We start from the raw sequence: 9,860 nt of genomic DNA on the forward strand, positions 1-9,860 counted from the left end.
GGGAAGCTACTCCGACCGCTCGGTTTCTTAAATTAAAATGAGTTGCGCACCTGTTTCATTTAATTGAAAGCGTTACCCAGGTAGGATAACTCTGACCGAACCAATGAAACCGCAGCTCTGAAAAAAATAAACACGCAAAGAAACACTCGAGTAACTTACAAAAAACTAAGAATGCATCAAATAATGCGTGTAGCGAACATATCAGATCACAGCACATTATAACACAGCCGTTAACCGGGCTTATATACAAAAACACACACAAAACAACAGCAACACACATCTCTAATACATTCAGCAATAACTACAATTCAAGACAAAACTGCCGCACGGTATTAAAACTCTATAAATGATGATGTGTGAACTCGCAATAATGGGAGTTTTGCACACACTTCACTGTGACTAAGGGCCGGTGTGTTTTTATATTTATTTTCGTGAGGGCGCAACACCAGTGCTTAATGGAAACACAGCTGCCATTAAACTGACCTTCGCTCTGCGGGGAATGAAGGACCGGTTCAGCAAGTCAGATTACTGCGCTTCACGCGTTAAACAAAAATTAAAATAAAGACACGGAACGGAATCGTTTCCACCGTGTAACCGGACTGAAACCGGGCTGAAACCGGGCTGAAACCGGGCTGAAACCGGGCTCGTACCGAGCAGCGCCCAGCCGCGCGCTCTCCCGCTTCTCTGAGGAGAACTTCACGTGAACATCACCGCGCGCGGGCTGAAGACCGGCTTCATCACTTTCCCGCCCAAACCCCGGGGCTCTCTGTATATGTATACTCTATACACTGTGTGTGTGTGTGTGTGTGTGAAGTCTTGATAATAAGATGCGCTTGAATGTTTTCATGCTTGTACTTTCTCTTTGTATTATACTATTAGTATAATACTATTTATTCACTAAATCAATCAATCCTAAATGAGGTGCACCGCGTTTTCCGGCGCGTTTGAGAGTTGTTCGTGAGTTTCGCGGTTTTGGGGGTGCGGTGTACCTCACACGTTTCAATAACCCTGGGGTGGAGGCGCACAGCCGCGGCTTTTCCATCACTCTGTATAATGAACTCATTGCGCTTCATGAAGTCCAGTGAAACCTGCTCAATAATGCCACGTTAACACACTGAATCACACGCCGCTTTGTAGTTATCCATATACAATACCCAACGGAAAACTGACATTTCAAAATCTAACATGAAATACTGCACTGCTATTATGGCTTCAGGTAGACTTCTGCGATATACCATGTACTTTCTTTGATCACATGATGTTAAATAAAATATATAAATTATATTATTCTAGTTTTCTTTTTTAATTATGACTCGATCCTAAAATTCTAGCTGATGCTGAACCGGGGGTCTTGTACAGCTGTATGTGTGTGTGTGTGTGTGTGTGTACCATATAGGTACTTAAAATTGTGAAATAAAATAAAAAACGTAATTTATTTTGCTTGTAAACATATATATAAACATATATATATATATATATATATATATATATATAATATATATATATATAGAACAATTGAACAAACCTCTTCTGTACATCCAAAACAAACTTTTTTTTTCCCCATTTCTGTGCACTGCAGTTACACACACATGGTGCCAAGACTGTGGTGACAATTAGCATTCCAAAGGGCCCTGTTCAGAGTTGGCAGTGTGTGTGTGTGTGTGTGTGTGTGTGTGTGTGTGTGTGTGTGTGTGTGTGTGTGTGTGTGTGTGTGTGTGTGTGTGTGTGTGTGTGTGTGGTGTGTGTGTGTGTGTGTGTGTGTGTGTAACACCTCACCCCCTCTCCCTCTCCCTCTCTCTGTCACTCGGTGGGGATTCGGATTACTCTTGCACTGCCCCAGGGCTAAACATATGTTCCTCTTCCAAACCGATCCCCCCCCCTCCTCGCTTGGGAAGGGATAATTGTTTAATGTTTATTAGTCACCTGCTTGCAGATGAGTGCAGAGACAAGCCTGCCGCGGTGCAGAGTAAACAGGCAGCTGTACTCTCCCCTTCCCAGCACCGCCACACTCGCGAGGTTAAACGCCATTGTCTGTGTGTCACAGACTGACTCCCCTGTGGGACCGCACCCCCCCCACCCCCCCTCAACTCCTATGATGAATAGGATTTGGTGTCTGTGTGAATGTGTTTCAGAGAGAGTGTGTGCGCGTGCTTGTGCTTGTGCTTAACTGAATTCTTTCATCCATACTCCTCCCTCCCCAGTCTCAGACACACAGACAGGTTCCAGGATTATGTCATCGATTTTATTGGGTAGAAAAGCAGTGTGTGGGGGTGAGGGGTCAGGGGTCAGGCAGCAGCCAGGGGCAGCTTCTCCAGGTCTTTGATGCCGTCCTTGTCAATGAGACGCACGTTGAAGGAGGGCAGGCTGAGAATGAAACGCTTCTTCAGCTGAAATCACAAAACCAGCAGAGAGAACTGCATTACTAGAGAACAGCACAGCGCGCTCTACACAGAGAACTGCATTACTAGAGAACAGCACAGCGCTCTCTACACACAGAGAACTGCATTACTAGAGAACAGCACAGCGCGCTCTACACACAGAGAACTGCATTACTAGAGAACAGCACAGCGCGCTCTACACACAGAGAACTGCATTACTAGAGAACAGCACAGCACGCTCTGCACACAGAGAACTGCATTACTAGAGAACTTTTAATATGTACCAAGACGTTTCAGACGCATCAGTATCAGGGTCTGCTATATAATACATCCCACTCACATACACACGATGCAATTAACACTTCAACACATCCACTGTTTTAAACGCTTCTCCAGCCCATTCCAGAGCTTGAAATGATTCCCAATTTAATCGAGTTTGTCATCAATTCAGAAAGGTTTGCTCCTGATCTCCAGAGCAGAGAGCTGTTTCCATTCACTCGGAGCAGCGCTGGCCAGCTGCAGGATAGACAGGATGTCTGCCTGCCAGACTGCAGTTGTGGAAGGCGATGTTGTGACCCTCACACAGGCTCCGTCACTCACCTCCTCCAGGCACTTCTTCAGCAGCTCCACAGCCTCGTCGCGGGTCAGGTCTGCACAAACACACCAGAACACAGAGTCTGTTACCCGGGCACAGCACCGGCTCCACAGCCCTTCCTTAAGAGCTGGAAATAAGACCGATTGCAGAGCAGCATGCTCTAGTCCTGTTTCTAACTAGCAGTTTAAGAAGACCCGCTGAGCTTGTTAACTAGACACACTGTGACTAATCCCGCTCATGTTATAAGCTGGGCTGGGTGAAGCCGCTGTTCTGATCAGACACAGGCAGCACCAGGCTGGCAGTAAAGGGGCTGCAGCTGCACCCGGACAGCAGAGCAGGTACCTGATACAGAGATGAGCCTCAGCCTTCATGCAACAGGCTTGTGCTCATGGGTTTGCAGGGGTGTTGATGGGCTGTGTTGTAACAGGGCTGTGTCGAGAGCTGTGTTGTAAAAGGGCTGTTTCGAGGGCTGTGTCAGGTGCTCACCCGGTTTGTAGTAGCGGTCCAGGATGCTCAGGGTGAGGAAAGCTCCGTAGCCGTGCGCTGCGAAGGGGGCCTTGGCCAGGGCAGACATGTAGTCCATATAGTAGAGCGCCGGCCCTGCCTGCTCATCATAGCCCGCCAGCAACAGGTTCACATGGTAGGGAGTCTGCAGGGACAAAGAGAGGCCAGTGAGCAAACCAAGGGGCTGGGAAGAGTTCAGCAGCAAGCCACCACTGTGCTGAATGTGGAGAGTCCTGTTCTACAGGGATCTCACATTCATATCTGGAAGCTTTCAAAACCACACCGATTGCAGGTATGGAAATAAAGACTCCCGTCGCACAGCAAGACGCACCTGAGCTTGTCAGCTATACACTGGGGCTCAGCAAGTCCCAATCAAAATCTAGAATGGGCGAAACAGGAGTCTTACTTCCAAAAACCACTGTATCAAAAATCAACACACAGAGAGACACACACACAGACAGAGACACACTCACACACATGCAAGCACACAGAGACACACACGCACGCACGCACGCACGCACTCACGCACGCACGCACGCACGCACGCACGCACGCACGCACGCACGCACGCAGCACGTCTGGGAGTCGGGACAATTATTTCCATGAACATTTAATGCATTTTTTTCTTCAGTTTTTTTTTTTTTTTTTTTTTTTTTTTAAAGAAAAACAGAAAAAAGTTAAGAAACACTGTTTTTCATTAACATCTTTTTCGTACTTAACAGATAAGATAAAGAGAAAGGATTCAAACACACACAGTTATTGAATAAGGTGTGAAATTCCAGAGAATTGGCAGTTTAAGCACACAGTTTCTAAATCGACATGTTCGGGGGGGTTAGGTGTGACATCTGGTGAAAAACCGTGTCATCAGCGCTGAAGCCCCCCCGCCCCCCCGCCCGGGCAGCGCCGGCGGCAACGGCACGATCACAGGCTGGAGTCGTGCCAGAGTCACACACTTTAAAAAACTTTCAGCAAAAAAGTAAATTCAGCAAAACTTTCAACACAAACAAACATCAAGGAAGGAAGGCAGGAATGAAGGACAGGAGAGGAGAGGATTGGACCCCAGCTCTCTGAATCACACCGTACCACTCCTCTCTCCAACAACATCAACACAGGACAGGACAGGACAGGAGAAGAGAGGAGAGGAGAGGAGAGGATTGGACCCCAGCTCTCTGAATCACACCGTACCACTCCTCTCTCCAACAACATCAACACAGGACAGGACAGGACAGGAGAAGAGAGGAGAGGAGAGGAGAGGATTGGACCCCAGCTCTCTGAATCACACCGTACCACTCCTCTCTCCAACAACATCAACACAGGACAGGAGAAGAGAGGAGAGGTCTTCAGGGGGAGTCAGGGGAGTTTTTTAGAGCACTCCGGTATTTCAGGCTATGCTGGTAAAACATGTCTAGCGTTAGAGCTGGAATCCTGGAGGGTCTCGCGTATCAAAGCACATCTGATTCACAATCACACAGATACTTATATTGTTAAACATCTACATACACAGGGATCACTTACTGAGCAGAAACCAGGCCTGCTCAATTCACAATGCAAACTCAGGCAGTCGAATTCACAGATTACTATTCAAACTATAATCACACTCCACCAAGATAACACTGCCTTGTGGATAATAATGCCTTCGTCATCAGCGCAACCGGACTGGGGGGGGAGGGAGGGGGGGTGTGATCACACAGACATGCCTGTGTGTGTCTGCGCCCCATGGAGAGCCTCGCTCACACCCCCAAAGCACACGCTCCCGACTTTTCTGACATTTCCTCACAGGGTCACACCTGCCGGCTCCCGGCCTGCCTGCCTCTCTCACCCCGACACCGCAGGAGGGACCTGGGAGGGGAGGGGGAGGGGAAGGGGGAGCCCACCCCTCTGATTTGTGTTCTGCAGAGACACGGCGCTTTACAATCAGCAGAACATCATATACCACAGGGATGGGAACCAGATTCCTATTGCACAGCAGCTTCACCCAGTCCAGGGTTTAATACGAGCTTGGTCAGCCACAGAGTGTACAGGTAACAAGCTCAGGTGTGCTTACCCTGAAATCTGTGAGGACAGTCTGATAACGGATGCAATACAGACACACCCAACCTTCAATCAAATCTAACAATAGTCAAAAATACACACAGCACAACATGAGCAAAGCAGAGACAAGTAAAAGTAACTAGATATGTAACTGAGGAGAGACAGAGAGAGAGAAAGACAAAGAGACAGAGAGATCCTCAGACTCGAGCTGTCAAATATGCAGAAGCAAGGGTTTCATAATTTCCAAAGTTCTTATCCCAGCAGAGCCCCCCCTCCCCTCCCCTCCCCACTCCACTCCACTCCTCACACCTGGCTGGCTGGCTACAGTAACAGTGCAGCTCTGCTGAAACACAGGGAATCAGTCACGAGTAATTTCACCCAGCGCTCACTCACTGTGCGACAGGCCCGGCACACACTGCGCTCATTATTAACACATTCAATCTGAGCTCTCACCTCTCCACACCTGAGCATCCCTCCTGGTTACAGCAGATACAGTTTCCGTGTTTGTGTTGTTATCCAGCCCCTAGTGGCCCTGCTGCCTGGCACGCTGACTCACACATACACACCGGCACAGGCACACACACGGCAGTGCCCATCCTCTCCAGTCATGCTTTCATCATGTTGCCCAGAGTGGACAATACTGACAGAGCTAAGAGTTACACAGAATGCATGTGTGTGTGTGTGTGTGTGTGTGTGTGTACAGAGATACAGATTTTGCACAATAGTTTTTATTGTCATGTCACAAGCCCTGTCTGAGCATCTCAGTCTGCTGATGCTGTGCCTCAGGGAGGGTCACTGAACAAGAGCCTGTGTGTGTGTCTGTGTGTGTGCGTGCCTGTGCGCGCGAGTCTGTGTGCGTGCTTCACAGCACACTGTGAGTTTGTTGAAATACAAGACTGCTTTTGTAATTGATCAGAGTGAGCACATGTAAGTTTCGAGAAGCAGGTCCTTTCATGGATGTTAAAGGCTGCAGAGATTTTAATGTCTCAACAGAAATAACCCGTCCCGTTTCACAGGGACCTGCTTTCATTTTAAAGTTTAACATTTCAAGATGACTATAAGCCCTAAAGGAAGCCTCATCGTGTGTAATCTATGAAGCAGAGATCTCACGACGCGCTCGTGAAGGTAAATGTTTGCACCTGGAAGTGAGGCTGGGCTGATTTGCAGAAGCAGGTAGGATCTATTCCCAGCTGTGCAGCTCCCCACTGGGACAGGCAGGGAGACCGAGACAGACAGAGGAGCGCAAGCCAGCTGCACAGCCAGCTCCTGCAACACATCAATTATGCTGCCTAATTATTTTTTGTAATTATTTTCCTTTCTTCTATTGTGACAGACACCGACGCGCTTACTAACAAATTGACAAGAGGGCAAAAAAACCACAAAAAAAGCCATGACCGCTACCCCCCCCGCCAGTGCCGGAACCCAGGGACCGGCTAATTGGGGACACTGTTTGGTCATGTGATCAGGGAGACAGAATGCACAGGTGGGACGACGCTGGCCACGCCCCCCACCTCTCCGATTGGCTGTTCTCAATAACCACCTCCCACCGAGGAGAAAGGCTGAACAGGTCATGCAGACAAACATTTCCAAGTCGATGTGAAAGATGTAAACGATGCACACGCCCTACAGTTTCTTTAGGGTCTCTAAATGAAGCTCCATCCAGTGTCTCACAGTCCAGGGGTGACAGGCACACCTGTGCCACGCTTCAACTGTCAGGAACCAAACCTGAACATTTCACACGAGGAAAACAACGAAACATTTATTCACTGAGCCACACGGAGAGGGGGCAGTGGAGCAGGCACACAGTGACAGGCATGCAGCCACACCTTGACAGGCACACAGTGCCAGGCACGCAGCCACACCCTGACAGCCACACTGTGACAGGCACACAGTGACAGTCATGCAGCCGCACCTTGACAGGCACACAGTGACAGTCATGCAGATACACAGTGACAGGCATGCAGATACAGTGACAGGCACACAGTGACATCAGCGCTTACCCGACTCCGCAGGTAGTCGGCCAGGTTCTTGCGTGTGAAGTTGGCGGCCGCAGCGGGAGAGAGCTCATACCCTGGCAGGGGAGGGAAGGGCGGGCAGGGCATTAGGGTTACATCACTCTTCAAACACACACAAAGACCAGCACAGTGCAGACCTGTGCCAGCCAAGCCTCAGCTACCGTTCCAACGATACTGAGACCCACGATGAATTACACAAGACCAGCTGTAACTGAGCTCCTCCTCACCGTTCCTCATCTTGTACAGCTGCACGTTCTTCTGGATGTACTCTGCAAACTGCACCGTGTCTCCTGCCTCCCCCACACACAGCATCAGGATCTTCTCACTCAGCTTGAACATCTTGTCATGGTCTAGAGGGGAGAGACAGAGACAGAGACACACACAGGGTCAAGGGAGCACAGGGGAGAGACAGAGACACGCACAGGGGAGAGACAGAGACACGCACAGGGGAGAGACAGAGACACGCACAGGGGAGAGACAGAGACACGCACAGGGTCAAGGGAGCACAGGGGAGAGATAGAGACACGCACAGGGGAGAGATACAGACACGCACAGGGGAGAGATACAGACACACACAGGGTCAAGGGAGCACAGGGGAGAGACAGAGACACGCACAGGGGAGAGACAGAGACACACACAGGGTCAAGGGAGCACAGGGGAGAGATAGAGACATATTATATTATACATTAATATAATAAGGGTTCTAGCAGCCTGGATAAATATATTTTAATATAATACGGTTTCTAGCTGCATGGATAGATATATTTTAATATAATACGGTTTCTAGCTGCATGGATAGATATATTTTAATACAATACGGTTTCTAGCAGCCTGGATAGATATATTTTAATATAATAAGGTTTCTAGCAGCCTGGATAGATATATTTTAATATAATACGGTTTCTAGCTGCATGGATAGATATATTTTAATATAATACGGTTTCTAGCTGCATGGATAGATATATTTTAATATAATACGGTTTCTAGCTGCATGGATAGATATATATTTTAATATAATACAGTTTCTAGCTGCATGGATAAATATATATTTTAATATAATAAGGTTTCTAGCAGCCTGGATAGATATATTTTAATATAATACGGTTTCTAGCAGCCTGGATAGATATATTTTAATATAATACGGTTTCTAGCAGCCTGGATAGATATATATTAATATAATAAGGTTTCTAGCAGCCTGGATAGATATATTTTAATATAATACGGTTTCTAGCAGCCTGGATAGATATATTTTAATATAATAAGGTTTCTAGCAGCAGGGATAGATATATTTTAATATAATACGGTTTCTAGCTGCATGGATAGATATATTTTAATATAATAAGGTTTCTAGCAGCCTGGATAGATATATTTTAATATAATACGGTTTCTAGCTGCATGGATAGATATATTTTAATATAATAAGGTTTCTAGCAGCAGGGATAGATATATTTTAATATAATAAGGTTTCTAGCAGCAGGGATAGATATATTTTAATATAATAAGGTTTCTAGCAGCCTGGATAGATATATTTTAATATAATAAGGTTTCTAGCAGCAGGGATAGATATATTTTAATATAATACGGTTTCTAGCAGCCTGGATAGATATATATTAATATAATACGGTTTCTAGCAGCCTGGATAGATATATTTTAATATAATACGGTTTCTAGCAGCCTGGATAGATATATTTTAATATAATAAGGTTTCTAGCAGCCTGGATAGATATATTTTAATATAATACGGTTTCTAGCAGCCTGGATAGATATATTTTAATATAATATTTCTAGCATGGATAGATATATTTTAATATAATAAGGTTTCTAGCAGCCTGGATAGATATATTTTAATATAATAAGGTTTCTAGCAGCCTGGATAGATATATTTTAATATAATACGGTTTCTAGCAGCCTGGATAGATATATTTTAATATAATAAGGTTTCTAGCAGCCTGGATAGATATATATTAATATAATAAGGTTTCTAGCAGCCTGGATAGATATATTTTAATATAATACGGTTTCTAGCAGCCTGGATAGATATATTTTAATATAATAAGGTTTCTAGCAGCCTGGATAGATATATTTTAATATAATAAGGTTTCTAGCAGCCTGGATAGATATATTTTAATATAATAAGGTTTCTAGCAGCCTGGATAGATATATTTTAATATAATACGGTTTCTAGCAGCCTGGATAGATATATTTTAATATAATACGGTTTCTAGCAGCCTGGATAGATATATTTTAATATAATAAGGTTTCTAGCAGCCTGGATAGATATATTTTAATATAATACGGTTTCTAGCAGCCTGGATAGATATATTTTAATATAATAAG

General features: G+C 45.7%; 1 protein-coding gene across 1 annotated transcript in view; it reads right to left on the reverse strand.

Annotated features, from left to right (window-relative positions):
* Nucleotides 1-2,220: 2,220 nt before the first annotated feature.
* Nucleotides 2,221-9,860, reverse strand: part of psmb2 (proteasome 20S subunit beta 2) — an 8,344-nt gene continuing 704 nt past the window's right edge. The window contains exons 2-6 of the mRNA XM_041234164.1: nucleotides 7,751-7,873; nucleotides 7,509-7,579; nucleotides 3,460-3,622; nucleotides 2,979-3,028; nucleotides 2,221-2,387 (exon numbers count right to left, since the gene is read on the reverse strand). Of these exons, the coding sequence (XP_041090098.1) occupies nucleotides 2,286-2,387; nucleotides 2,979-3,028; nucleotides 3,460-3,622; nucleotides 7,509-7,579; nucleotides 7,751-7,873 (509 nt within the window). The 3' untranslated portion in view covers nucleotides 2,221-2,285. The remainder of the gene's footprint in view (nucleotides 2,388-2,978; nucleotides 3,029-3,459; nucleotides 3,623-7,508; nucleotides 7,580-7,750; nucleotides 7,874-9,860) is intronic.

Source organism: Polyodon spathula, chromosome 32, assembly GCF_017654505.1.
Source record: "Polyodon spathula isolate WHYD16114869_AA chromosome 32, ASM1765450v1, whole genome shotgun sequence".
Lineage (NCBI taxonomy): Eukaryota > Metazoa > Chordata > Actinopteri > Acipenseriformes > Polyodontidae > Polyodon > Polyodon spathula.